Raw genomic sequence first — 27,391 nt, forward strand, 5'->3', positions numbered from 1 at the left:
CAGCTTTTTGACCTGGAAGCCCGACGGGTCTTGGTCTTCTCAGGGTACCTAAGGTAAGGTAGGTAGGTGCTGTCTGCTGTCCATTTTTCGCCATCTGCATTTATCGGATTGGCGTCCGGGGCTGTCCTCCTATGCGCATACTTTTTACCTAACACGAGCTTGGAGCTTCCCCGTCCTGCTGTTGGCATTATGTAGTGGGTGCTGCTGCCGCAGTCAATCCACACCGTCCATTACGTGCAGTTACTCACTAATCTGTCTCTTTCCCATGGAAAAGGTACTCCGTCGGTACATGGGAGGTATCCATCAGACCATTCGGCTCGTTGTTATGCGGCCAAAGTGTCAGATGCGTCTGCAACAGCACTTGAGATGGCCCCAAGTCGTTGTCCTGTCTGTCAGAGGCCAGGTCCAACGGTCGGATGGGGACTCGAGATGCATGGCCTGAAACACATGCCACCACCACGAAAAGCTACCTAGCAGGTTTGAATGCCTTTCCCAGAGTCATGACATACTGCATACAGCCCATGCCTGAAGAGAGCGCGAGCATCGGCGCCGGAGGCTGACAGATCAGGGACACTAACCTCAAGCTTTCTCGAGGTTGGGCGCAGCGGCAGGTGCTTTGCGGATATTTTCAGTGTCTAAGCACACGCCAGCCAGCCCTGGAATAGAAGAAGTCATTGCGACAGGCGTGCGTCCGTTCCGTTCCTTACCTTAAACCGAGCCACGTTGACCTCGGCTGCCCGGTTCATCCCACCTCGACGTGACTGCCGCTTTCTCGAATGCCATATTCAATGCAATAAGATCACCGTCTGCCTGATGGATAACGGCGAACATGGTGCAACTCGAAACACCAATGGTGAAAGCCACCAGATAGAGGTAGGCAGGTACTTGACCACTTCGCGCCCACGTGGTGTGCCTGGGAAAAACGTCGTCTGGTTGGCCTACCCCGCCATTTACTGGATCCACACCCCTGGGCAGCAACAGTGCACAGTGCATTCACGTCCTGGTCCCTCCAATCCCCGGCGCGTCATCCAAAGAAAAGAAAGCCCAGCTCCACGACACGCCAGACCGCGCTTACCTCACCACCGCAATTCGCGACACCTCTGATCGGCATCTCAACGGTCCAACGTCGACCTCACCGAGCCCACCGCCCCTCTCCGCCGCTGTCTCTCGGTCATGCTCCCGAATTAGCCATCCCGATTGTCTTTTCGGGTCTCCTGGCTTGAACCGCGTTGCCTCGCGACCATGGAAAAGTTCCTTCGGGAATGGAGGCAGGATGCCCTAAACAAAGCCCAATACGACTCCGCCATCTTTATCGGCGACAAGTTGCTGGCCCTGACCAGTACGTCAGCCCTTAGCTCTTGATTCAATGTCTTCCATATGAGCTTTTCTGACTTTTTTCTACCACCAGATGACGAGAAGGACGCCTTTTGGTTAGCCCAAGTACACTTCGCAACTGGCAATTATACCCGTGCGCAGACCTTTCTCGCCAAACAAGACCTCGTTTCCCGCAACGTCTCCTGTCGATACCTGGCTGCACACTGCCTAGTCAAGCAATCGAGGTTTGAGGAGGCATTGTCTGTACTCGGCGACCGAAACCCAACCCATCTCATCTCAAATGCGAGTAACAAGCGAAAGGCACAGAACACGGCCCCCTTGGGCAGGGCGATAGGGGCTCATGCGAAGGGCAGCTCCAGAGACAGACAGCTTCGCGAAGAGGCAGAGGAAGAGGCCACAAACCGGAAATATGAAGCCGCCATGTGCTACCTCCGAGGCATCTGTTACGCCAAGCAAAACGCCTTCGACCGGGCAAAGGAGTGCTACAAGGACGCGGTCAAGATAGACGTTCAGTGCTTCGAGGCCTTCCAGCAGCTCATGAACAACTCTCTACTGTCTCCTGACGAGGAGTGGCAGTTCCTCGAGTCACTCGACTTCGATTCCATCAGCGTCTCTGGAGATGTATCTTCGTCACAGGAAGCCGCAGAGTTCACCAAGATGCTCTACACAACACGGCTGTCCAAATACAGAGAGCCTTCAGCGTTCACCGCGGCATGCGACACGCTGTCGACACACTACCACCTTGCTGATAACCCCGATCTACTGCTCGCCAAAGCCGACCTGCTCTTCACACAATGTCGCTACCGCGACGCTCTCGCCATCACCGACTCCATCCTGCAGGATGACAAGTACAACTTCAGCATCCACCCACTACACTTGGCTTGCTTATACCAACTCAAGATGAAGAATGCATTGTTCCTGATTTCCCACGACCTCGCAGATACCCACCCAGAAGAGCCTTGTTCCTGGCTGGCTGTGGGCATATACTATTTTTCTATTGACAAAATCGCCGAAGCCAGGCGATACTTCAGCAAAGCTAGCATGATGGACGCACATTTTGGACCGGCATGGATTGGTTTTGCTCACACCTTTGCGGCTGAGGGAGAGCATGATCAGGCCATCTCGGCATATTCAACAGCTGCGAGGTTGTTCATGGGTACTCATCTCCCACAAGTCTTCCTCGGCATGCAGAACCACGCTCTCAACAACATGACACTAGCAGAAGAGTTCCTAAAGACGGCATATGGATTATGCAAGACGGATCCACTCTTGCTCAACGAGATGGGCATCGTCAAATACCACCAGGATAAGCCACAGGAGGCTGTCCAATTTTTCAGAGCAGCCCTCAAGATCGCAGCAGAAATTGATTCGGACCCTCAAGCATGGCTGTCGCCGAGAACAAACTTAGCACATGCATATCGCCGTTTGCGCCTTTGGAAGGAGGCCCACGTCGAATTCGACGAGGTTCTACGCCAGGGAGGCAAGGACCCAGCCATTTTCTGCGCGAAGGGCCTCATCTACCTCGAAGAAGGCCGTCCTGAAAAGGCGGTCATTCCATTACACGAGGCGCTCGCCATCAACCCGCAAGACGGCATCGCTACGGAGCTCCTTAGCAAGGCTCTAGAAGAAACATCAATCATCGACGTGGCAGATGGCGACGACCTAGAAGCTTTCGAAAACGAACTGGATATAGCAAAGGTTGCAGGTCGAGATCGCCTAGCACAGCGAGCGGGCAGAAGACGCGACGCGAAAGGAAAAGCAAAGGTCAGCAGAGCGAGGGCGATGCTGATGGACGACGACGACGAAAAGGGCGAGAGCATGATGGAGATGACTGATGACGACTAAGCATCCCCAAGCCACCATAATGTTTTTTGGATGGCGCGAAACCACACGGCGTCTGCTGCAGGATTAGGGCATACATGGCGTATCATCAAATGAGCCCAAAGTGTGCAGTACAAATAACGCTTAATGACAAACTTAACTCAAGGATCGCGATGCAAGTGACAGGTGGGAGCTAGGTGATACGACTGTTGGCCCACGCGAATGATAGTGCATTCTCCGTCGCTTAACTGATTAATACAATTGCTCCGACTTGTCCGTCGAACGCCCGCTGTTCGCATTCGGAGTCGCTAGCGCAGATTCTCTGGGGTTAGGACGCGGACAAACAAGCCGGGCTGACATGTTCGGGGGAATTGGTGTCTCGACCGCCGACTGCACCCAGTGAGCTGAATGGCACCAACTGATTACGGAGAAGTCTGTCGGTGGCATGATAGGGACAACATATAAAGAGGCGGCCCGCCAAGCCATTCGGAGATTCAATGCTGGGTCTTGAACGTTATAGTCTCTAATCGACATCGTAGCAAGCTCCCAACAATTGTACCAAAGTCCCATTTTCTAGAGCTTCGCTTTGCTCCCACATCCCATTACACAGAAGAACCGTTTACGAAGGAATCATGTCCCGCTACTTCCCGCACACGGCTTACGCAGAAGAGCAGCCCCTCTCCCACACGATCCTAGGCGTCCATGTCCTCACCCGGGGCTACACCACCGGCGCGATAGTGGGTCTCGGCGCCGTGTCCGCCGGGAGCCTGTACTCCCGCCTCCGCGGCGCCGCCAAGCCAGCCGCTACCACAACATCGCCATCAGCAGCAGCAGCAGCGTCTACTACACTGCAAAAAGGTCTGCCGCGTCTCCTCCGCAAGACAGGCACAGCCTCCGCCGTCGGCCTGGGGCTTATGGGCCTGGCCCTCGCAGGGAGGATGCAAGGGCGCGAAGACATTGAGTGGCGCGACCGCGCGTGGAGATTGCTCGAGAACCCGGGGCAGTTGGAGACGGATGACTGGACGTATGGAGGTGCCGCGGCGGGGGTTGTCGCGCTTGGGGCGTGGCGGCTGGCGGGAGCCAAGGGAGTCGGCGGGCTGAGAGCGGCTGCTGGTGCGGCCGGGCTAGGAAGCGTCGCGGGGACGGTTGGATACATGGTCTGGAGGTACGGAATGCACGCTGGCAAGTTTCCGGAGTATGTTCCGGCTGAGAAGGTTGAGTTCGGGAGGGTATGAGGGGGTGTCGTGGTTATGAAAAAGGGGGAGGTTAAAAGTTTATGGAGAGGTCTACGTCTGTAGTAGGTCTTTCTAGTCTAGAAGAATAATACCCATCTTTCCTTCTGTTTAACACAAAATCTTACAACTTCTCCTTTCCTACGAGCACCTCCTCCACCTTTGCGAACTGATAGTAAAAGTCTAGACTCTGGGGGTTCAATAGGGTGCCGCTGGGCTTGACGTGTGAGCCAGACACGATCTGCTTCACGGGCAGTTCGACCTTTTTCAGGTTCACTGTTGTCTGAAAAATGGTCAGTTTCCATCCTATTGCACTCGAAATAAGCATTCAGAACTTACCGGAATCTCAGGCGTCTCAAAGACGTATTTCGGCACATGCCTCTTGGTCAGCTCCCTCCTGATAGCATCCTTGACCTCGCCCACCAGCTTCTTATCAAACTTCTCTCCCGGGCGCATCATCAAGAACAGCATAACACTCTCATCATCATCACTCGGCCTCCTCTGTCCGACGCATAGACTGTCCACCACCTTGTTCGAGAAGTTGCGCTCAATGACGGCATAAATCTCGGCGCTCCCGAACCGAATTCCGCTGGGGTTCAGCACGCCATCTGCGCGGCCGAGGAATGCAATGTTGCCCGTCTTCGGGTGCACCTGGCAGAAGTCTCCGTGGGCCCAGACGTGGTCGAATCGAGCAAAGTAGGCGGAGTGGTATTTCGTCCCCGGTGGCGCGGAACAGAAGCTAGATGCGGACGAGGAGGGAGAGGTCGAATCGCCCCAGAGGAAGCAGGGGATGTTGGGGAATGCGGCGGTAGCAACGAGTTCGCCCGGCTCCCCGTGTGGGACGGGTTTGCCGGGACCGTTGGGGAGCTGTGCGTCGAAGATTTCGATGGGGACGCCGAGCGAGGGGCCCTGGGTGCCGCCGACGTAGACAGGCGTCAAGGGGTTCTCCATGCCAAAGCAACCGGCCTATTGTCAGTTAATATGGGAGAATATGGGTGCTCCGAATGTGGCTTACAATGTCGGTACCACCTGAGATGTTGGCCAGGTGGACATGCTTCGGAAAGCCGGCGTCGTAGAACCATTCGAATAGTTGATTGGAGAGGACCATGCCTGTGCTCGTCACGATACGCAGCGCGCTCAGGTCAGTGACCTCCCGTGGGCTGATCTTGTTCTTCGCAACTTCAAACATCCACCTAGGGCTGATACCAAGCTTTGTGACACGCTGCTCCCCGAGAATGCGAATGAATGATGTGAGATCCGGCACGAATGGCGAGCCGTCGTACATTACAACACGGGCACCGTTGAGAAGAGCTGCGACGTTTGCCAGGTACATGATCCAGCCGGTCGTGGTGTACTGCAGGCACACCGATTCCGACGACATGGACTCGTGTAAGCGACCTTCCTTGACAATGTTAAGGATAACGCCACCGACGGTGTGCACGATCGCCTTTGGGATACCTGTGGTACCCGAGGAGTAGTAAATGAGAAAGGGGGCGTGGAAGGGGATCCGAACGAATTCCGGGGGCTGAGAAGAGCTTGCGGACTTGAAGAAGTCGTCCCATAGCTCCGTCTTGGGAATAGATGAGACGTCGTAAGGTTTGGAGAAACGAGGGATGGAAACGAGACCGGCGAATGACGGGCATGATTTCATCCCGGAGACCGTCTCAGCTATCTTTTCCCGGAGATCGACGGTTTTGCCGTTGTAAACCGTGGCATCGTCAAAGAAGATGAACCACACGAAAGTCAGCACAGAAACAGGTAGTAGGGACCGTAATCCTCACCTTGGGGTCAACCTGCGTGGTCCGCTGTAGGATGCCCTTGACACCCATATCCGTCGATGAACTGCTAAAGATGGCACCTAGCCAAGTAGCAGCCGTGAAAACCAACAGCGTTTCGATGGAGTTAGCTCCGACAAGAACGATACGGTCACCCTCATTGACTCCCCGCGCCTTCATGGCAGCAGCCAGACGCCCTGCATCCCTGCGAAAGTCGCCCCAGCTGAGATTTCGGACGTCGCCTGTGTTGCCCTCCCGGACCTCGGTCACGGCGTGCTTCTCATCTTCCTTGCCCACAACACCGTGGTGGTCGGGCGCGTCTGTAGGGCCGCGAGAGTAGAGAATGTTCTCGGCCCAATTGAGACGAACGCCAGGGAACCACTTGGGAATGGCGTCTATAGGCAGGGACTCATCGACGACCGAACTTGGTCGGCCTTCGTAGATGAGGTTGGCGTAGTTGAAGAGATGGCCGTAGAATTTGGAGCGGTGCGCGACCGTCCAGTTGTGGAGGTCATCGAACGTCTGTTACCGTGTAAGTCGAAGGTATCACGATGCAAGGAATCAGAGGCAAGGACCTTGAGCTTGAGTCCGAAATGGATATTGACGGATTCCAAGAATTGGTACATCTCCGTACCCTTGGGGTCGGGATGCTCCCAGAGCTTACGCGGTAACGCATCGGTGGCCATGACGTAGATCAGCACTTGGCTGGAGTTACCGAATGAGAAATGTGACAGATTATGAGCACCAAGCTGGAGGGTTCAGCTGCCTTTGTGCTGTGAGATGGGTGACTGAGATGAAGGGGGCAGCTCTAATGAGACTGTATGAGGAGAGGCTGGGAGTTTGGGGTAATAGGTGCTTTTTGGGTGACGGCGCTTCCCCAACGCCCTGTTGGCTTGCCTCGGTCTACACCACCGGGAGTGCGGGGTTGGCGGACGGCCCGAGCCAACGAGCCGAGAGGGGCTTTCCGGGCCGGTCGATCACGGCCCCATTCTGTCAGCCGGGGGCGAACGACAAAAGTTGCGTTGATTTTTCTGTTCAAGGAGATGTTACAGCTTGTATTCACACACTTGTCATTGACCCTGCTGGCTTCATAGGGAATGGCGTTACGAAGTGCCTAAGCAAGCCGACTTCACATCGATCAATGTAGGATCGGGCCATATGTCGGACGCCACATTCCAATGGACAAGTCTCAAGCGGCAGTATCACGTTTGGGCCATCATATTCATTTCTCAATGTGCGGTGTCGAAATAGTTTTGGTGCATATGCACAAATTCTCTTGGATGGCTAGACCGAACAACCTGTCTCAGAGGGTACAAAGAGGGTGGAATCGAAATTCACCACAAGTCATGTGAGGCACTGCCTCAGCCTGCAATCATCCGTAAATCTTCCAGCCTTGCCAATTACCAAGAAAACCATCATGCTATGATCATATAGATTGCCGCGGACCTGAACAGACTCTTCTGCGTTGTCTAGATGATCCCAGGAAGCTATTAGCATTTGAAAATATCCCACAGACGTGTGTAAATAAGAGACGGATCTTACCTGGTAAGTTTAGGGCTCTGGAAGTTCAAAATCTCTCAGAACCTTCTGTCATAAAAGACGTAATCCTTCCACTCGTGGTTATCGATGGGATCTCGCAAGAAGTCGTTCTCGGCGTTGGGATCCTGGCTATAAATGCGAAAGAGGGAGACCATGACCGGATGAATACTTTGCGGCCGGCCGGAACTAGTCGATTCTTGGAAGCAGTAAATTCGCAAGCCATGGATAGCAGTTGTATCATCCTTGTTGGTGCCATTTGTAGCACGGCTTAACGCACGCCCTTGGGCATATGTGACAGCATCCGGGGGTCCTATGAACTCGAGTACCGTCCATGCATCGTTGTGTCGCAGCATGCATTTCTGCCTTGGTGCAAAGAGATTGATGAGAGGTTGGATTACCTCGTTGTTGAAGTCGAACATGTTGCCCTGGATTCCGTAAAGACGGTTGGCGTGGATGGCGTCCTCATGGTAGGTGGCAATGCCAGCACGGGTCGATCCAGTTGGGTGAGGACGCGGAGCTTGACGCGTAGCTACAACGTCTTGGGAAGTCGATTGGTTGACTCGGCGAGGAGCTGGGCGATCGTCTTGCTGAGGAGATGGATTTTCGGCAGGCTCAGAAGCAGGAAGGTCATTGACGATCTCGATATCCATGACCTTACTCTGCACGGCGGTCCAGTCGGGCTTGCCGGCACCGGCAGATGGCTTTTGGGTGCTGTCTCTCTCGGTGGGCATCGCGGGCGACATCTAGAGATACTTCGCGAGTCGGAATGTTTGGACGCGGTTGTGTTGCGAGGAAGAATGTTTGGCGAGTTGAGGGGGTTCTTAGCGGTTGAGAAGAGAAGAAGAGAAGCAGGTGAAGAAGGGGTAGTAAACGGTCAGAAAGCGTATGGCGGGAGGGAACCGATCGAATGGGAAGGAATTGAACGGCAAATACAAACGGGCTCACTGTCCACATCAAGTGCGGGTGTAGGCACCCGCCTCAAAGACGTGTTGCCTTGCAATTCATCCCGGAGTACAAAAAAAGTCAAAGGCACCCCAAATTCGTCAATGTGGTCTTTTTCATGAGCTCTCCATACTCTTCCAAATGCACAGCAACGGCGTTCGAGCTGCAGACATGGCAACCTGCACTAAGCTCACACATAAGTAGATCACTATAAAGAGACAAACATGTCCCCCTCCCATCCGTACTCCCTGTTAAGACGTCTGCCAATGCGCCTGGCAAAAACAAACGGCAGCTTCGAACTCGGGTGAGGCTCATGAAATTGGATGCTGGTCTCAACATCGAGCTTTGTTGGCGTAAACTTCCACGCCGATCCATACAGCTTCTCCATGTGGAACCCAACACTCTGCATGGCATGGAGGAACTCCGTCCAGGGAATCTCTCCAGGGGAAGAAGACGTCAACGGGTTGAAAAATAGTGTGTTGAAAACTTTGAGAGCCCGTTTGTCCACCTTGAATAGAGGTCTCTTCGCAGCCTGTGGTTGCTCCTGATCTCGGACAGTGGTCGTTGCGGCAACCGGAACTGCTCCCTTCGTCTTCAGTTTGGTCTTTGGTTGAGGTGAGGGCTTTTCCTTCGGCGTGTCTTGCATCGACAAACCGCCAAACGGCGCAGCTAGACTTGGGTCTTGGCCCGGTGCGGCAGGCGCCTTCGCCTTGGCCGTCTCAACCCATTCTTGGGTCCTCTGGACGCTTCGTTGGAGAATGTTGCGCAGCCGAGATGAGATACCGTCTCTTCCACACAAGCTCTGCTGGATATCGGCCCAGAAGGTATCGAGGGCACGTTCCGCCGCACGCATCTGGTCGATGTTCTGCTTGTTTCTCTTCCTCTCCACGGGATACTTGAACTTATCCCCGTCTGGAATGCCCATTCTTGCCGTCGCCAGGCTGATCTTCAGGTCGTTGATAGGGACCAGGCGACGCACCAACTCATGGAAGTCCCTGTCGATTTCTGTTTGGTTCTCGGCAATGTCACTTTCGAATGATGCTGCCCATGGTTGGAACAGATCCAGTTGTCTTTCGCACTCTGATAACACCGAGAGATCCGCAATTTGCGCTGCGACCCATCCAGAAATCATCTGCGAAGCAGCCCTGTCCTTCCTCGTTACTCGTTCCAGCTCGTCCAACAGTGTGGGTAGACCAGTCAGGAACAACTGCTTCTCGTCAAAGAGAGTGTCGATAATCCAAAAGAGCTCCGCGACTGTTGCGTCTTTGCTGCGATCGCCGACTGATGTGACCTGAATGACTGTAGTCGTTGGGTCTGGTGGTGGCACACGACGGAACCAAGGACGCATTGGTGGCGATGCAGGCCATCCCATCTTCAAGTTGGAAATCGGGCCGGGTCGAAACATTTGTAGAAAGTGTTTCAACTTGCAGAATGCCATCGCGTAGTCGTGAGGCAGACTCTCGTCGGGCTTGAAATTTCTGTGGCGGTATTTCCGGTCTTTCAGATCGATGAGATGTTCAATCTTCTCCGCCAAGGATCTGTACACTTCCACGGGAAACATGGCGCTGGATATCATGTTTCCAATCAGCCGCTGCCAGAAGACGTCCGGAGCGTGCGCGTGGATGGGGTGTGGCCTGCCGTCGGTGTCCTGCATCATCTCTTGTCGGTGCTCCTTCCAATCTCTGACGGTCACGCTGAAATAATCGGGGTCTTCTCGCAAAGCCCAGATATGGTCTTCGGCCTCCGCTAGCTTCGACTTGATGATACTGTGGAGGCCAGCAATATCGAGACGGGCAGGAACTCGGTAAGGACCTTCAAGCCGAGTGACTGCTAGTGATGCAGCGATGGAGTCGTTGGAATTGCCAGTAACCAAAGGTGGTTCAGGCGGGATGGCCATTGCTGGGTCTATGAGCTCTTCGGGGGAGATGTCGTGAAGAATGCTCTTGCAGACGTCCACGAGAAATCGGTAAAGGCGTGATTGGAATTCCAGGATCCAGAGACCTTCTCCCGGGTGGACCGCTGTACGTCTAAAGTTCCAGGTGCTAGCATCAGGCTCATCGTCCCATGAAACAAGGGTACCATATGTTTGAGGGGTGCATCTTCCGAGGAACAGCATTGAGTACAAGTTGAGAAAACGGGGCATGTCCATGGTTCTGCTGACCTGCCCGAAGCGAGACTCTTCCACGTCGTTCATGGCGAATACATCAGGCGTGTTTCGGCCGCGAGAATTGATCAGTAGAAGAAGAGGTTCCGTTTTGCTGAGGTCTTCCAAGTTGATATGCGGCCACAGACAGGCTTCACGAGCTTGCTCGCCAGACCTTTTCTTCCTAAAAGCAGCAAAGTCCGGCCTGTGGTACTCGGACATGCCAGGCCAAGCAGCCAGGAGGACACCTCGGCGTTTGGACTTGGACTTCTTTATCCACCGGTTCTGGATGGTTGCCTCGTGTCTCTCCACGATCTTCCGGAGGAGGTCCCATTGCTGCAACACTTCTTCCGCCATCGGCGCCGCCAGTGCGCGTACCTCTGCGGGTTTGATGAGTTCGGCTTTGGGCAATGAACCAGGGTCCATGCCCAACGATGCAGCAATATCTGAGAAGTCCTCCATTGTGATGCCGAGTAAGGTGAGAGTAAGAGTTTGAGTAAATGCGAAGGAAAGAACGGGAGGTGGGTCGTCTACTTTTCAAGGTTGTAAAGCGGGGTGCGGGATCGGACAATGTGAGTTCACCATCCGACATATGGAGTGAACCTAGCTGTGCTACAACTCCGGGGATACTTCAAGCCTCGGGAATGTTCAACATCAATGTGTGATTCGGTAGAATGGAGGCCCGAGCGTGGTTTTCATAAATAATATTCCCCAACAGATTGCGAACTAAACAAGTTGGCAAGTAGAAACACAAAAAGGAATGGTGTCTCATTAAATTGGGTCAATGATAGCTCAAAGGTCTTTTACCACATGCCACTTGATCTTTCCAGCTCAGCTGATGAGCAAAGTGAATTCAATGTAATCAGAATAACTGCAGCCTCCTCGACATTTGAGCTTAGCCACACCTGTCCACTTGCCACAGAAAGTGGTTTCGAGACGTCGGGCAATGCTCTCCTCCGGTAAGCGGTGCCGGATATGAGTGGGTCCCCGTGATAATGCCCCATATTTACCGCATGCTCGGCCTCGACCCGGGCAAGGCATGGCACTGTCGGGCGATCCTGTTCGCTGATCGACCTATCACCACAGTCCCGGCACTCTGAGATATCCGAATTTCGGCGAATAACTCAACGTGCCTCGTAGTCGCACCGACTACACTGAATCGTTAAAGAGAAGCGCAGGGCAGACCACTTTGAATTAATACGGAGGATGCATAGGACTCCATTTCTATTCCGACGGTTTCTTGGCCCATATGGCCCGACTTTTGATGTTTTAGTATCTTGATATAACAAATGTTTGATATCGTGGGATGCAGCACTTACATCGGCCAATATCCATGATTTCCTCGATCACTAAGGTCCCTCCTGACCTCAGCGGCAAAAACCTGAACCTCTTCCTGCCGCCAACCATGCACGCGCGTCATGGGCGCCATTATCATGCCAGCCGTGTTACTTGCGAGGTTCTCGCGAGACCACGAGCCGAGTTCTTTCAAGTAAGGATCCCGGGGCCACGTATTGAGGGGCCAGATGAAGCGGCGGTCGGACACTTCCACGAAGCCAGCCTCTGGCAATAACGATGTCAGAGTATCCAGCGGAATGAACGGACAGCCAAAGACTTCAAGAGCGGATGCAACGTAGGAGAGACTTTTATAGAATGCACCGCGCTCGCATGTGCCGTCGGCGCTGAAAATATTGGATTCTGCCTCTTGGAGCTCGATGTAACCTCCTGGCCTCAGATTCCTAAGCACGGATGAGAAGAAAGCCCAGACTTGGAGGTCCAGAGTAGTGCTCACTCAAAACACTTCTTTAGAAGTTCAGGCCAGTTTCGAACGCTACCTGACATTCCTCTGATGTGGATGTAGTCGAATGGTCTGGAATAAATCCATTCATTATCCAAGTCATCCACCTCAAAATAGACGTTGGGCGGTACACTATTCACTGAGTCAACTTCGTATAAGTTCTAATACGTACATGTGAAATGAAGCTCACAACTCGGGCTGGGTTGCCGAAAGGTCGAATCCTAAGACCTCGGCGTCTGGGTGCTCATCCCCAAAGTCGATCGCCCAGATCCCGGTGCCGGTTCCGACATCAAGCACGCGACCCTTCCAGTCAGGGTCATTTGGGGGAGCATATCCCAACCTGTTATCGAATGTAAGAAGGAACAGGTGGTGTTGGAGGTCCAGTCTATTCGACTCGTCCTCATCGTTGGGTCCAAAGTATTCTGTCAACGCATGTCAGTATTTCACTTCCAAGGCTCATATTCCTCTTGAAAAAGAGAGTTGAACATCGACTTACTGCCTTCTTTGTACCTGTGGTAAGTTCTCCCATTTTCGACTCGATAGTCTATGATTGAACTACGGAGACTTGTGGTCGCAGAGAAGTCATCCTGGAAAGAGAATGTGTGAGTTAACCTCTACAAAGCTCACCGTTGACCATGGCGGCGTTCATGAACACATACCTGTCCGAGGGATGAATCCGTGTCACCCTATTCCGAAGATCAGCTTCTCTCCGCCATATCCGAGTCAGAACTCCGCAACTCCGATGTCGCGAATGTCACCCAGTACGCACAGTCACGTCGGCCTCAGGAGGCACTTCTGCTTGAATATTCGTCTCAGCCATCTCGAGGTATGAGTCTGATAACTCCGAACATCAAGAATGATGGCAGTGGTGTTGTTTGTTAAGTTCGAGAGGCGAACCCCTCAATACTAGATGAGGGTGTCTCCTCGCTTTCGCAAACTTCGTCAGTTGGGGAATACGACCCAACTGGCCCAGGATACCCGGCCACAGCGGGTCCTGTATGCTGCTTTCACCGCATTCTGCGAGTTTAACAGCTCCTTAGCTTCCAAACAAAAGCATAGTCCATTTTGACCTTGACAACGACCACGGTGCACACTCAATGGTCAGTGGACGATGGAGGCAACAAAGCCACCAAGCGAAATTGAAGAATGAGAATAGAGATCCTTGTCTCTCTTCCAATTATTGAGAGGGATCGGCTTACATAACCGATCAGACCGGTTAGTTCCCCCGCGTTTGTTCCCTCGCGGAGGCTTCCTGCATTCTTATCTTGGCCAGCCAGTAACAGACCGGGGCTTCTCCTGCAAGCTGCCGGAGAGAGGAGTCGTTTCTTTTCTCGAGTTGGTCCAAGTTGCCACCAACATGGCCCGACTTCCAACAGACCCCCATATCTTGGTCCAACGAGTTGGGAGATCGCCGCATTTCGTGGTTCTCAACACACCCCGAATTCACGAACCCAAGCCCACACAAGACAGCCAGCGTACGCGCGACGGAATCCACACTCGCAACTCCACATCGCAGCCATGGCAAGTAACGGATCCCGGACCCGGGATGGGTGCTATCACTGCCGGCAAAGAAAGAAAAGATGCGACAAGTACAAACCCGAGTGCGGCAAGTGTAAAAAAGACGGTGTTGCCTGCGTCTATCCAAGCCTGGACCCGACCTCAGAGTTGAAGTTCACAGAACCTTGGAGCGGGCCATGGCGAGGACAACACCCCATCCTTCCTCTCAAGACGGCCGCCAATAATTCTTTCGTAAATATCGCGCGAGATGAGCTTGCTTTCATTTGCCAGCAGTACATCGAGAATCCGGTGCGGCGAATAACCGCAGGTCGGCAATGCCAGCAGCAGTCGGCTCCGTCGCTGAATGATTTGCCTCTCAAACCCAATCCGTCATGGCGACCCATGTCGAACACGGAGTCGAAACTGGTACAGTATTGCAAGTCACATCGTCAATTGCCTTCGTTTGTCATTGGATGCGTTCTAATCCACTAGCAGACTTTGAAGTCATCAGCAACAGCAAAGTCTACGTGGACACCGAAAGCAACATCTTCAAGTCGTCTGTCATGCCTATCCTTCTCAGCAATGACGGCCCGCTTCTATCGACGGTCCTTGCTCTAAGCGCTGCCGAATGGGATCGCAGAGGCGCTCACGACGGAGTCGATTATGGCAACAGCGCCATCCGATACAAGGGGAGGGCTCTGAGCCAGCTCAGGTCCAGCATCATGGCGGAGACAAATGCCGAGGAGAATGTCTTGACGTGTGTGCTTCAGGCCTCGTTGGAGATCTCGGCAGGTTCTGGGCCGGACTGGCTGCTCCATCTCCGCGGTGCATTGGCGATCATGGAAAACCATCCTGGTTGTGTCAGCGCCAATTGTGCAGCTTTAGCTCTGCAATACTTCCGATTCCGATACATCTTGATGAAGACGACGGAAAACAGAGAGCCTGGCCGGAATGATGCAAAAACAAATTGCTCCAAGTCAGATCAGTGCGGCGATGCAATCGAGGCTCTCAACAGAATCTCTCTGAGGCCGGAGAGCCGACAGACTGTCCACCCCCAGACTGGCTGCTCGACTGAGTTGGTTGAGCTGATCGACCTCATCAGTTTGACGGCGACCAACGAGCAGCAGTCAACAGCAACATCTGAAGATGGCCCTTCTTTGGAGAAACGCATTCGGGAGTTGGAGTTCCACGCAACGGAGGATTATCTCTTGAAAAGCGCGGAATGTTTCAGACTCGCCACGCTGATATACTTGCACCTCAAGGTGTACCACGCCCCGATCCGGTTTCCGTCAATGTCGACCTTGCTGCAGCCGTTGATAGATTGTCTCGCAGAGGTCATCCGCGAAGATCTGCCGCGGCGGTCATTCCCGATGTGGCCGCTGTTCATCGCGGGATGCGCCAGCTGCATTGACGAGCATCGCAAAGCTGTGCTCGACATGCTGAATCTTCTCGACGATAAGTGGCCCATCAGCAACATATCGACCGTCACTGAAGTCATGGCGACGATCTACAACTTCCGGGACCTCAACGACGGTTTGGCCGCAACTGTGCAACATGACTGGCAGAATATCATTGGCAAGTTCGGATGGAAGCTGTCTCTGTCGTGATATCATGGCTTTGAACAAGGGAAAAGCAATATACACACGAGTGAAACATCATAGTCGAGCCTTCGAAGCGGCCTCGTTCTCGGCAATCAGGTCCTTCATCTCCCTCACGGTGCCGACTCGCCAACTCACTGAGTTGCCCCAGTCATCGCTCTCGCCACTCGGCGTCCGCCACTTCCAACGCGGCAGCTCTTGTCGGCCGGTCTCCAGAAGTTGCCTAACCCATTTTCCAAACACCGGCATCATCTTGAACCCGTGCCCAGAGTCCCCCGAGAGGACGACCAGAGACCGCGAGGTCCCGGGCGCGAAGTCGATGCAGTACTCTGAGTTCTGCGTGTCTGAGAACCAGCAGAACTTGCGGTCGACAAAGGGCCGATCAGCCAGCCACGGCAGGGTTTCCCGCAGCAGAGTCCGCAACTTGTGTTCGTCTTCGGGCGGGATAAAGTCCTGGGATCTCGCGGACGGGAAGTTGGTCGGCGTCGACCTGCCGTCGACGGTGTTTGTGAAACCGGCGCCGAGCGGGCAGAGCTTGAGCAGTCGCGTCGCCGGGTCGGGCTCGAAGAAGAAGCCCAGGTCGCGGACGTTCGTCACGGGGATCCCGCGGAGGAAGTCGGCCTCGTCCTCGGTCAGCTGCACATGCGCCACGGACCAGCAACGGGCGACGGTGAACTTGGCGAGCCCCGGGATCAGCGAAGCGCCGTAGGCGCCGAGTGCGCAGACCGTCTTCGCCGCCGCGTGTGCCGCGCCGTCGGCGGTTCGCACTCCGGTGCATCTCCCGGAAGCATCGTAGAGCAGGTCGGTGACGTTTCCGGCATCTCCAAGGAGAAACCGGACCCCTCTAGCTGCGCAATGGCGGTGAACGGCCTTTAGGGTGTTGCCTGAATGGCCGTACCCGGCAAGCCTGTTGTGGTATCCCTTGAAGCCGTTCATGGGCCCAGAGAACTGCCATGCGAACTTTCTGAAGTCGTCCGCGCTGTGTAATAGGTCTATCTCGTTGTCGAACTCGGGCCTGGACTGCACCGAGGACAAGGACTTCTCAAGGACATCGACAGCTTTTGGGGGTGCGCTGCCGGAGGTGGCGACGATGTAGCCGGTCTGATGGTAGTAAGGGCCAAACAAGGGCGTCTTCCATCCTTCAAATGCTTCCTGCAGAGCTGTGAGCTTCTTGGGCGGTCTTGCGATGGGAAAGAGGACTTCTCACGAGAGCCAGCTTGGTGTAGAAGACGTCCTCGTAGTCTGCGCGCACAATCTTGTTGATGTCGGACGCAGCGGAGAACCGCGACGGGACGTCTTCGGCCCTGTCGACGACCAGAATGTTGGAATAGTGGGCGTTGAGGAGGTGCAACGCGGTGGAAAGCCCGAACGCGCCGGCGCCGATGATGACGATGGGCATCGACTTGTCCATGGTATCTGTATGTGATGGAGAGAACTTTCAATATACCCGGAAAGACTCTCCGGGATTTCCTGACAATTGTAATCTATCTATACAACACCGTAATGAACCTGCCCCTCTTCTTTTCCGTCGCCCCCTAGTGTTGTTGGCACACCGGTCAAGTCTGTCATATCGAACAAACTTCAACCGGGCAAGAACGCCCCGGTTTCCCATCTCTCCAATCACACCTGCAGGGACTTTGCATCACCCGGTCACATCTGCGGCCAACGATCTCCGGGACGCACGATACCAAGCCGGCATGATCTGTCGTGACATCGTCTTCGTGCGGGCTAGCGTAGGCGACTCCCATTCTTCTTCGATGCCGGGCACATTTGATGAAATGTCTTGGCCCACGCGTGGGAAAATGCCCCGAAAACTTGTTTTCGGGCTCTTTGCAGCGCAAATCCGCTGCCACGGCGGGGTTGGTGACACCAAAAAAGGCGTATTTGGGGTCTCGATCAGCGTGGCCGGTGGATCAGGGCGATGGGGAAGGGTGGGGTGTGCTATGTTTGGTGTTATCCCACTGGCTAGAACAAACCGGAGATGTAAGGGTCGAATGCTCTTGAGTCAACTCTCGAGGGGATGGTGACTGGACTAAAGGAAGTATTCCCGGGCGTCCAACCGGTGATCTCGGCGAATTCGCCGAACTGGCCTGACGGGGTTGATGGTGACGAGGGCGTACAAAGGAGTTGCTGTGGACTTGGCAAGCCAAAGATAAAAAGACGCCAGCAATGTTTCGTAAACGTACGCATCATCGTTCTGTCGGACAAGAGCAAGACACCGGAAGATTTTGCCATCTCGAGTAAAATCCCGGCTCTATTTTCGGGATGGGGGTCTCGGCCCCGTGGTGGATCCCGGTCGACACCCGGCACAGCGCGGCGCTTAAGCTAACCTGGTCTCGTGTTTTCCCCGCATCGTGGTGGATCTCTGACCCATAGCATCGGTAACACAGCTTCCTCAGGATACTTCTTACGAAAGTGACCCTGATTACGCTGGTTTCCTGTTTAGGTCGGCTGTGTACTAATGCGCGTGGGTTGATGCCGGATATGCAACGGGTCACGGTGACCTGTAGTAGCTGCTTGTGGAACGACATTGGACATGGGTTGCCCGGGTGAGGGTTTGACCACGCAGACTCTGGATTTTTGTCTTCATGGCTTGGGTCCTATGTGCTTACAAGAAAGAGTATGTGGCTTAGTGACGACTTGATTATTCCGCCCTGCTTGGTTTTGTAGGCTCATGGGTAATAAACTTTCAAGGCTTGTATTGTATTCATATACTTGAATGTAGATTGTGTATGAAATGAAAGTAACTATAGAGCAAAAAACTTGGGTATTGTATATGTTTCACACACTCGGCCCTCAAAAATCATCATCAACCACATCCCCTCCTCACGAGTACTTCTCCCCCTTCTGCGGCGGCAACAGACCCTCGTGGTCATGCAACACCAGCTGCAGCGCGCTCTCCTCGACCCTGACCTTGACCACCTTCTTCCACACGCTATTCGACCCCACGCCGGCGCCCACATGCGTCAAGTCCCCGTCCGGCGGCGGCGCCGACCGCAGCGCCAGGAGCACCAGGTCCTGCAGATCCGACCACGCCGTCACGCCGCGCAGGTCGAGCCGGCGGTCGCCCACGGCACACCCTACCCAGTCGAGCGCCTGCGAGACGAGCACCACGCCGCCGTAGACGCCCACGACGCCGAGGTAGATGTACATCATCACGAGCGCGAACTCGAGCGTCTTGGAGAACTGGCCCGACCCGTAGCCGTGCCGCTCGGCGTCCAGGTCGATCTGCACCCAGTCGTCGCGGAAGTGCTGGATGTACTGCTCCACCGTCTGCTCGAGCTCCGACTCGGCGAAGTTGCCGTTGTAGATCTCGCGCGTCGGGTACGTCGCGTTGTCGTCCACGCTGACGTAGCTGTGCGCGCCGGACCACAGGCCGTTTTGGACCGCGAGGTCGACCCACGTCAGGTTGTCCGGCTCCTCCTTGAAGACGAGGCGGGTCTCCTTGTTGGCGGAGATGCGCGCGATGGCGTCCGTGAGGAAGACGCCGTAGAGCTTGGCGAGGAAGGACTCGGTGTCGGACTTGCCGACCTGCGGGTTCTTGCTGTCGTCGATGGTGTCGAAGTAGCGCACGTAGGTGCCGTCTGCGCGCTCGTGGCGGAGGAGGAAGCGGCTCATCATCATGCGCAGGGGCGACGTCTCGAAGAGGGTGTTTTGGTGTTCGTTCGTGTCCGTCATGAAGACGCTCGTCGTCATGTTGAACAGGGGGCTCGTGCCCGCCAGCCAGGACTTGTCGATCTGCATGACGCTCGCGCGGTTGGACTCGTCCTCGTGGAACAGCTTGTTCATGACGTCGGGGGAGCTGACGTTGGAGTCCATGATGTTGTTCGACTCGGGATCGACGCTGAATTCCGAGGGGACCCATCGCCCGAGGAACGCGCAGGCGTACACCCACGTCTTTTGCTCCATGTCCTTTGAAGCATACGGCATGGTCCCCGCCACCGTGACGACGGACTTGACGCTCGGCGCAGCAGGGTATCTCAGGTTGAACGTCTCAGACGTCGAGTGTCCCGTGACGTTCCAGTAGTCGCGCTGCACAATGGGCGGGTTCCGCTTCAGGGAGAGGCAGTCTGCGTCCCCGTAGCAGTTGATGGAGCTCATTGGGAAAACGGCCTCCGTGCCATTCTTCAACAGCTCATCCTTGTCGTACGCCGCGCACCTGCCTTGCATGAACGGCTGCTTCATCGGCGTCTTCGTCGTGAGCTTGTAGCGTTGCGTGTCATGAAGAATCCCCATGCTATCGGACTTGTGGATATAGGTGGTAAACAGCCCAAGGGAGTTCATGACGAAGGCTGGCGGCGTGGTGAACAGCGCCACGGAGCTGTTTTCGTGAAGCTCGAGCCGACGGCCGAGCTCAGACGAGAACGTGAGGTTGTTGTCCAGATCGGTGTAACGGAAGCCTCCCAGCCAGTTCCAGATGTCCGAGAAGCCGCCGGCGTAGCAGTACGGCTGGAAGATGCTCTCGGTCGTGAGGCAATCCTGCTTCTCGTCAAAGTGGTGAAGACTGCTGTCCAAAACTTGGGGCCATGCTTTGTCGGCCTCGAGCGTGTATATCAGAGGCATCTTGACGTTGTCGAATGCTGCGGGGACGTTGTACCATCCGAGATTCGGTACGAACAGAATGGCGGACGCAGGGCCGATAATCGTCGACATGATTGTGCCGAACACGACAAAGGCGACGAGTATGACCTCCGCCGTGCCAACACGCCCGAGGCCCCAGAACGCACCGCTTGTCAGGTACGCCAAGTCGCCCAGGCGGTACCCGCCGGTCAGGAACCCGAGACGGACGCCGTCGCCAACAAGCCTGCGACGGAACATCGACAGAGCGATGGCGGCGAGCGAAGCCACGACCATCAATTCGTGCAGCTTGGACGCGAACTGGAGGACGTTGGAGATGACCGTGTGCTTGTTCCCGAACCGGCCGATGATGGGCAGATCGGGGCCGGTCTCGGGGTACCAGAAGATCTGCGAGTGGCTCATCCATATGAGCACGCAAGTGACGGCAATCGCTGGCGCGTGGGGGAGCCACGCAGTCAAGAGCCGGGGCGCGGTCCTCTGGATGACTCGCTTCGGGGCATCGTTGCCTGGGTCTCCGACGGGGACATGCCACGGCCGTCGAGACTTGCGGTCGAAGTATTTGTCGTCTGAGGCTTCGTAGAACGAGTATTCGGACAGGAGGGGTCTGTTGGTGGTGCTGACGGATACCGCGTCCGGCGACATCAACGACGGCGTCGTTGGCGAGCGGTAACTCAGCTCGTAGATGTGGTCCGACTTGTTGTCCATGTTGGATATCTGTCACACAGAACTGAGATCTCACGTTATCCCTCCGAGAGACCGGACGAACAAGCTCAGATAAATCCTCTGGACGGATTGCTCCTTGGCGTTCCCCGGGGCGGGTACGCGGTCGAAAATCGGCTGATCCACGCAGCCTCACTCATCGTGGCCGGCATCGTGAGGAGAGGGATGCTAGGCAGACACCAAAAACCTAGACCGCATATATTGAGCAGGGATTCCGTGGCCAGGCTGCTCTTTTGCGTCTGCAAGAAACTGAGCTTTCATCGCGGTGTAAGCAATGCCCCCGCCCAGAGCTGATAAAAAAGAAAGAAGGCTGAGGGAACTTCAGTTAGGGCAGGCTACATGGGGGCGGAAGCTCATGCACCTCAGCACCAATAATCGTGCCGCGCGGAAATCACCTTCCTATTTCTCTTTTACGAGGCTCCGTTTGTAGACCTCGAAGGAATCCAACCCTGACAAGCTAGCGCGGGTGCCAAACTTTAGTGCGACGTTTGTCTTGTGTTCATGTTCTTGGTGTTGGGCTGGACGACACAGCCTTGGGATATTTGCAACAGCGACCAGAATTAACTCCGCGTGTTCGCTATCAGAGCATGGTCGATCTTCGAAGCGAAGTGATGATGTCGACTTGCTGTGCTTCGCCCGCTCAGCCCTTTGCCTCTTGTTGGGCGGATGCAACCACGAGTGTGCAATCACCTGAGTTGCGAAGGATTTATATGGCTGCCTGTTGGTCATAAGCTCGGGTGTGAAGACCCACTGCGGCGGAAGAAACCCCGCCAGCAGAAATAGTCGCGTAGAGCGGACCACGCAGAAACTGGGAAGACAGCGAAATGAATTATAAGTTGGTCAAGACAAGAACAATAAGACTTGGATTGGGTTGAACGGCCGTTCGAACACCTCACGGGCCGGAGCAGTAAGTTTCGGGGGTGGAGGGCACCATCGGAGCACTGAACCCCACTTGCACCGAACTCCGACAGATGTCCCACTAAACACCGAAAACCGGATCGGCCCTTGTCCGGGCCGCTTCGGAAACAAAACAATTCACCGGAACCAATTTTCATTGTGATCGTCCTCTCATTGAATTTAAACATCATTATCGACAATTGAAAGTCATGGAAAACAAAACACCAAAGATGCCAGGCGCCGCATGAGGGTATACCAAAAGCCCCCTACTCCGATGAGCCCAGCCTACCAGTCCATCCCGGCCGCCAACGCCAAATATTTCGTGACATGAACCTTCCCGGAAAATCGAGCCTCCTTTTTTTCTTGCTCTATCCCCGACTCCGTGTGTCGCAAATGCATCCAACCATAGAATCATCGTGAATAACTCGAACTATGCTCCCAAAGGAGTCTATATGCGAAATGTGTTGAACCGAGAATGCAAATCAGAATATCGACTTAGGCGAAGGTGGCAATTTCAGCAGCACCATCGCCTTCTTTCGTCGTTGTGTCGATGCCAGTCGCGGCCCAGTTCATAGCGTCGTTCATGCTGTCCTCGCCAAAGACGTTGGCCATGAAGCCTTCGTCAGAGTTGTTCACGCCCTCGGGCGGGAACTGAAGCCACTGGTCGACATCAAACTCGGTGCCGGTCACGGCATTCCAGTCAATTTCCTCCTGATTTTGGAGGAATTCCAGGTCAAGTGGGCCAGGCTCCTCGGAGCTTCCACTGGCACTTGGGGTCAAGCCGCCCATGGCAGATTCATTCTCGGTATGCGGCGGGCTAGTGGCTGACAAGTCCAGGGCGGCCGCATTGATGGTCTGGGGGAGGAAGTCACGCTGCGGGTTAGGCTTCGCAGCGAACATGGTCTCGCCAGAAGTCATGTAGGGCAGGTTGTCAGGCGGAGGAGTCTGCGCTCCAAAGGTGGGATCGGCAAGCTTGAGGTTCTGCGCCGTCATGGCTGCGGTTGGCTGCTGAAGGTTTATGTCAATAGCAGCCTTGCGCAGGGCAGCATCGAGAAAGCCCGTGGCGTAGTCGGCGGCGGCGTAGATCTCGCGCAACTTCTCCATTACACGCATGCACTGGCGGAAGCCACGAGTGGCGCGATCCCTGGATTGGGACACAGGGTTCTTCATTTCCAGAAGATGGATAATCATGGCTGGCAGAATGACCGTCACACCGGTGGTAGGCAGATACTTCTCGAGACGCAACTGGTGAAGCTCAGCCGCCATGCGGGTGACATGCATTGCTGCGTCCCGCACTCGCAGCCGAGACATTTCTTGCACTTGACGAGAAGTCGTCGGGGCGTGGACCGGAGAAGATGGCAAGAACTGCGGACGGTGCAGAGCTGAGATTGTGGTGAAGTAGACCATGTGAAGCAGTGTGCGCTGGACGGCAACAGTTGAGCGGCCGTTTTTGACGTCCAACGGGGTCAGGGGCCTATACTGGCAGATAGGGGGGAGAGTTTCCGCCCAGGCCATGAGCTCCAAGTCGACCGAAGTCACGCTTTCCACGTTGTCCAACTTCTTGTTGGGGAACAACATCATGGTGCTGTTGACAGTGTTCTCTGGGCGCATCTTGTCCCTGATTAGGACAGAATACTGCGCCTTGAGCATGTGGCTTATGCAGATGCAAAGCTGGGCCTTGGAAATGCAGAGAGCGGCAAGCTCCTTCTGCATGGCTACATCGCGAAGCAGGGTGCACTCGGTGGGGATGACCGTGTTGTCCTCAGGCAGGACCTCGAGCTCGAAGTCGGCCTCCTGAAGCATCGGCACGTCGAAGTCTTCGTCCTTGATGCGAGTGGGTCGGCGCATGCCCAGAGCAATGAGGCGGTCCCGCATGAAACAAGACCACCAGATGCGCTTCCACAGTTTCTGCTTGCGAGGCGGCATGCTGGTAGCAGCCGGATCGCGGTGGAGGCCAATGGTGTGGGCCAGCGAGATTGCAACACCCATCCAGTGCCATGTGTCCTTTTGGTCGTCGGGAGTCTCGTACCAGTACGTCATCAAGAGAAGAGCCTGGACGAGGACGAGGCGATCCGACTCGTAGTCGAAGTCGTAGAGGAGCTGCAACAAGACAACGTTTAGCATGTGAAGATTGGGAAGGCGTGGGACCCCTGTCCCGCTAGCGCGGTGTCAAAGGGACGGAGGTTCAGAGAAGGGGTCCACTCACCCTCGTCTTTTGAAAGAAGGCCTTCCTTGCGGCCTTCCTGGTTGGGTAGCCAGCCTCACGGAGAACCTTCATGTCGACAAAGGCAGTGGCGGCAAACATGACAGCTTGGTACAAGAACAGACTGATCTGACCATTCAGGCCATCGTGAGCGTTGATGGTGGCGAGGAAATCGTACAGCTCCAGCAGGGGCATGTACGGATGAACGTATTCGACATAGGCCTGCAGAAGGGCGTTCTGCAACGGAAGAGCAGGCAGAGTCAAGGCCCCCTTGGCGTGGAGGTAGGTGACATCCTCTTGGGCGATCTTGGCGGGAAGTGGTTTCACGAAGGCCGGAAGCTGGGCGTGGAGGTCAGGCTCCTCGAGAGATGCGAGGAATTGACTCGTTCTGCCATCGCCACCAGCAACACCACCACCACCAGCACCACCGCTGATACCTCCAAAAAGGGAGGCCTGGGCAAGCAGGTTGGACAGCAAACGGCGAGAGTTGGAATCTGCTGACGCCGCGGCGGCAGCGGACTGTAGCTTGGTGAGCAGAGCTGCGCTGTCATGACGGTAGCCCGATCGTTGATCTAGATTTCACACAAGGTCCCGTGGTCAGTTTTGGTCTTGACCGCATTGGTAAGATTTGATATGATGATGATGATGATTGCCAGGATTGAGGTAGGATGGAAAAGTGCGACTGGCATGTGAATGTGGATTACATGTAAGAGGCTAAAGCGTGGAGGGACGGAGCCGGGGACGGCGGAGGGTGACACTGGGGGGGGGGGGGGGGGGGGGGGGGGGNGGGGGGGGGTGTAGATGGAACGAAACAAGACATACATGACTGGAGGAGGAGGAGGGTGGGAGAAGGAGACGGGGGGAAGGCGGAGAAAGTCCTGACGTGAAGGCCCAGGTCACGGGGTAAAAAAAGTCCAAGACCGCCCCTCCACACTGGACTGCCCCCCCCTCCGTCGTCCCCTCCCCCAGTCCGAGCCCCGGATCTGGGAGCGATGGACAAAACCAGGAACCGCACGAGGCAGAGGGAAAAAAATTGGGAAAGGTCTGAGCGACCAAAAAAAGCACAAACACGAACATGAAAGACGGGAATTGACAGGGGTTGGGGGTCATGCGGCGGCGGTGCAAAGCATAGCAGCTTGGAGGGAATAAGACGCTAAGAATGTTCCAGGACGGAAAGGAACAAAGTGACAGGAGGCAGAAACAGACAAGGCGCAAGAGAGTCGACTTACAGATCATGTGAGGAACGTGGCCCTCAAGTCCGTCAGAAGAGCCGCCGGTTACCGAGAGACCCCCAAGCACACCTGGTCCAATTCCAGCTCCGACGGCAGCTCCTCCAAGTCCAACTCCAGCTCCAACTCCAGCCCCGGCGCCAATGCCGGGTGTCGCACCCATGCTCACACCGGCGGCGGCAGCAGCAACGGGATTCGCTGCAATTGATCCGTTGACCGAAGCCACCGAGGCATTGCTGGGTCGGCGCAATTCCGCGCTGCTGTGGATGTTGATTGGGTTCGCGCCCTTGGAGCGCAGTTGAGCCTCGGCTCCCACAACATGGTGCCCCGCCGTGCTGGCAGTCAAGAGATTCTTCCTACAACACGCCATCAGTTAGCAGGGGTCCTTTGAATTTACCTCGCTCCAATCTGTGCTTCCCGTCCGCCTCCTTTCTCCAGAATCCAGTGCCAGCTTCCCCAGGGGGAAATAACGTCCCGCATCTTCCCGCCCAACCCGCTTACAAGCGCCAAGAACCCCCAGATGAGGTCGTCACCCCGTAGAGGCCCGACACGCGAATGCACCTTCATGCGAAGCTGGCGGGGTGCCCCTGACCGGACTCATCGGATGCCATGACAGAATGGAAATTGGTGATGCAGGAAGCAGACTGAAGGTCGGGGAAAGGCTAACTCACTTTCGTCGGCGGCTCTCCTGGACAACGCACTCGACGTTGTCCCACCTGCAGTTGCCACAAGGCGCGCCCTCGACGACGTCGCAGCGCACCTTGCGCGCTCTGCAGCTCACGCACGCGCGGGCAGCTCTGCGCTTCGTGATCTTGGCCGGCGGCGCTCCATCCTTGAGGTCCGCGGTCGACGAGGAGCGCTTCTTGCCCTGCTCGTGCTCTGACGACGTCTCGGCGCTGGACTCGTCGTTCTTCGCGTCAGTCGGGGGCGCCGGCTCATCGTCGACGGCCGCGGTCAAGGCCGATAGATCGGGAACTGGTTCGGTGGTGGGCGTCGCCTCGGGAGCGGCCGTGGGGGCGGTGATTGTCGTCGTTTCGGTCGCCATCGTGAGATAATCGGGCAGCCTCCCCTGTTAGAGACTGCTCACAATTCCAATGCCAATTGGCCCTGTAGTCAGAATGTGGAAGCCGTCAAAACTGTGCGGCTGTGTTCGCGACGGGTGGTGGTTTTCCTAAGAAGTTCAATTCCAGGCGGTTCGGGTCGACGGAGGTCAAAAATGGGGCCCTGGATGGTTGTTCAGGTCGCGTGGTCCGGCTGGGCCGAGTCGTTTAATAGGATTGGAGGTGACTCGAAGACGTCAGAGCTTCGTCGTGTATGCGGAATCCAGGCGTCAAAGGCGAGGTCTGCGTCTGCAGCGGTCTGGATGATGGGGCGGCAGAAGCTCTTCTGGAAGAACAATAACGTAAACGGCAAAGTAACGAGGTGGAACGTTGGCGCGTTAGGATGAGCATTGAATGTTTCCAAGGTTGGTACTAGAGATTGGCAGGTGCAGTGCTATTGAAGCCGCGGGGAATGCTGGGGCGGATGAGTGGCCCTGGGTGTGTCTCTGGCGTCTAAGTTGTCTCGTGATGTTCTTGATCTTGTCTTGCAAGTGGCGGAGCAGTGCAGTGTTGTGTTGTGTTGGTGCAATGTAGATTGCAGGTATGGGTGAGACTAATGTTGCCTCAACCTCGAATTGTTAAGGAGAGCCGGAGCTACGGTCAAGTGGAAGGGGAGAAGCGGGAATGTGGGGTTGTAGGGTGCGAGGAGGGAAGGAGGAGGTATTATATGAATCAGATAGGATCAATCTTTTTGCAACAAAAACAGAAGCAGGCGCAGATGGATGGACGGGACTTGGTACAGATGCTGGGCAAGGACTCAGGCGCAGACGACGGAGCTTGACACTAGGAACGGACTCTCTTTCTTTCGTCTGGAATTCCCACGAGGCACGCCCCCCCGGCCCCGGCCCCTCCCCCCCTCCTCCTCTTTTTTGGCCCTTTCACACTCCGATCCATTGACAAGACTGGGGCCCACGACACGGCGAAGTGAACGCTAGGCCGAGCGGGCGAGGGACGGGAAACGAAGGCGAGGCCAGGGAAGCAGGAGAG

The 27,391-nt window shown here is 55.4% G+C and overlaps 10 protein-coding genes across 10 annotated transcripts; 3 read left to right on the forward strand and 7 right to left on the reverse strand.

Moving 5' to 3' along the window:
* Nucleotides 1-1,188: 1,188 nt before the first annotated feature.
* GCG54_00000828 (Anaphase-promoting complex subunit cut9) lies at nt 1,189-3,180 on the forward strand (the record flags this gene model as incomplete). Its single annotated transcript, XM_045400960.1, has 2 exons — nt 1,189-1,339; nt 1,409-3,180. Coding segments are annotated over 2 exons (1,923 nt in total), but the record flags the coding sequence as incomplete, so codon positions are not given.
* A 608-nt stretch (nt 3,181-3,788) lies between these two features.
* On the forward strand, nt 3,789-4,391 carry GCG54_00000829 (uncharacterized protein; the record flags this gene model as incomplete). The annotated part of the gene is made up of 1 exon (XM_045400961.1): nt 3,789-4,391. The coding sequence occupies one exon, from the start codon at nt 3,789-3,791 to the stop codon at nt 4,389-4,391; it is 603 nt and encodes a 200-aa protein (XP_045263634.1).
* A 121-nt stretch (nt 4,392-4,512) lies between these two features.
* GCG54_00000830 (Acetoacetyl-CoA synthetase) lies at nt 4,513-6,849 on the reverse strand (the record flags this gene model as incomplete). Its single annotated transcript, XM_045400962.1, has 5 exons — nt 4,513-4,671; nt 4,728-5,354; nt 5,404-6,060; nt 6,170-6,685; nt 6,739-6,849. 5 exons carry the CDS (start codon nt 6,847-6,849, stop codon nt 4,513-4,515), a joined length of 2,070 nt encoding a protein of 689 aa, XP_045263635.1.
* Nucleotides 6,850-7,740: 891 nt separating this feature from the next.
* On the reverse strand, nt 7,741-8,433 carry GCG54_00000831 (uncharacterized protein; the record flags this gene model as incomplete). Its single annotated transcript, XM_045400963.1, has 1 exon — nt 7,741-8,433. One exon carries the CDS (start codon nt 8,431-8,433, stop codon nt 7,741-7,743), a length of 693 nt encoding a protein of 230 aa, XP_045263636.1.
* A 419-nt stretch (nt 8,434-8,852) lies between these two features.
* Nucleotides 8,853-11,249, reverse strand: GCG54_00000832 (uncharacterized protein; the record flags this gene model as incomplete). The annotated part of the gene is made up of 1 exon (XM_045400964.1): nt 8,853-11,249. The coding sequence occupies one exon, from the start codon at nt 11,247-11,249 to the stop codon at nt 8,853-8,855; it is 2,397 nt and encodes a 798-aa protein (XP_045263637.1).
* Nucleotides 11,250-12,011: 762 nt separating this feature from the next.
* On the reverse strand, nt 12,012-13,402 carry GCG54_00000833 (uncharacterized protein; the record flags this gene model as incomplete). Its single annotated transcript, XM_045400965.1, has 7 exons — nt 12,012-12,045; nt 12,107-12,523; nt 12,577-12,714; nt 12,773-13,004; nt 13,079-13,169; nt 13,242-13,268; nt 13,352-13,402. The coding sequence occupies 7 exons, from the start codon at nt 13,400-13,402 to the stop codon at nt 12,012-12,014; spliced, it is 990 nt and encodes a 329-aa protein (XP_045263638.1).
* A 698-nt stretch (nt 13,403-14,100) lies between these two features.
* Nucleotides 14,101-15,686, forward strand: GCG54_00000834 (uncharacterized protein; the record flags this gene model as incomplete). The annotated part of the gene is made up of 2 exons (XM_045400966.1): nt 14,101-14,527; nt 14,575-15,686. 2 exons carry the CDS (start codon nt 14,101-14,103, stop codon nt 15,684-15,686), a joined length of 1,539 nt encoding a protein of 512 aa, XP_045263639.1.
* A 48-nt stretch (nt 15,687-15,734) lies between these two features.
* GCG54_00000835 (L-saccharopine oxidase) lies at nt 15,735-17,088 on the reverse strand (the record flags this gene model as incomplete). The annotated part of the gene is made up of 2 exons (XM_045400967.1): nt 15,735-16,829; nt 16,885-17,088. The coding sequence occupies 2 exons, from the start codon at nt 17,086-17,088 to the stop codon at nt 15,735-15,737; spliced, it is 1,299 nt and encodes a 432-aa protein (XP_045263640.1).
* Nucleotides 17,089-18,503: 1,415 nt separating this feature from the next.
* Nucleotides 18,504-20,960, reverse strand: GCG54_00000836 (uncharacterized protein; the record flags this gene model as incomplete). The annotated part of the gene is made up of 1 exon (XM_045400968.1): nt 18,504-20,960. The coding sequence occupies one exon, from the start codon at nt 20,958-20,960 to the stop codon at nt 18,504-18,506; it is 2,457 nt and encodes an 818-aa protein (XP_045263641.1).
* A 1,407-nt stretch (nt 20,961-22,367) lies between these two features.
* On the reverse strand, nt 22,368-26,349 carry GCG54_00000837 (Cutinase transcription factor 1 beta; the record flags this gene model as incomplete). The annotated part of the gene is made up of 4 exons (XM_045400969.1): nt 22,368-23,972; nt 24,079-24,647; nt 25,305-25,660; nt 25,976-26,349. The coding sequence occupies 4 exons, from the start codon at nt 26,347-26,349 to the stop codon at nt 22,368-22,370; spliced, it is 2,904 nt and encodes a 967-aa protein (XP_045263642.1).
* Between the last annotated feature and the right edge of the window lie 1,042 nt (nt 26,350-27,391).

This window comes from Colletotrichum gloeosporioides (assembly GCF_011800055.1).
Source record: "Colletotrichum gloeosporioides strain Lc1 chromosome Unknown consensus_50, whole genome shotgun sequence".
NCBI classification, from domain to species: domain Eukaryota; kingdom Fungi; phylum Ascomycota; class Sordariomycetes; order Glomerellales; family Glomerellaceae; genus Colletotrichum; species Colletotrichum gloeosporioides.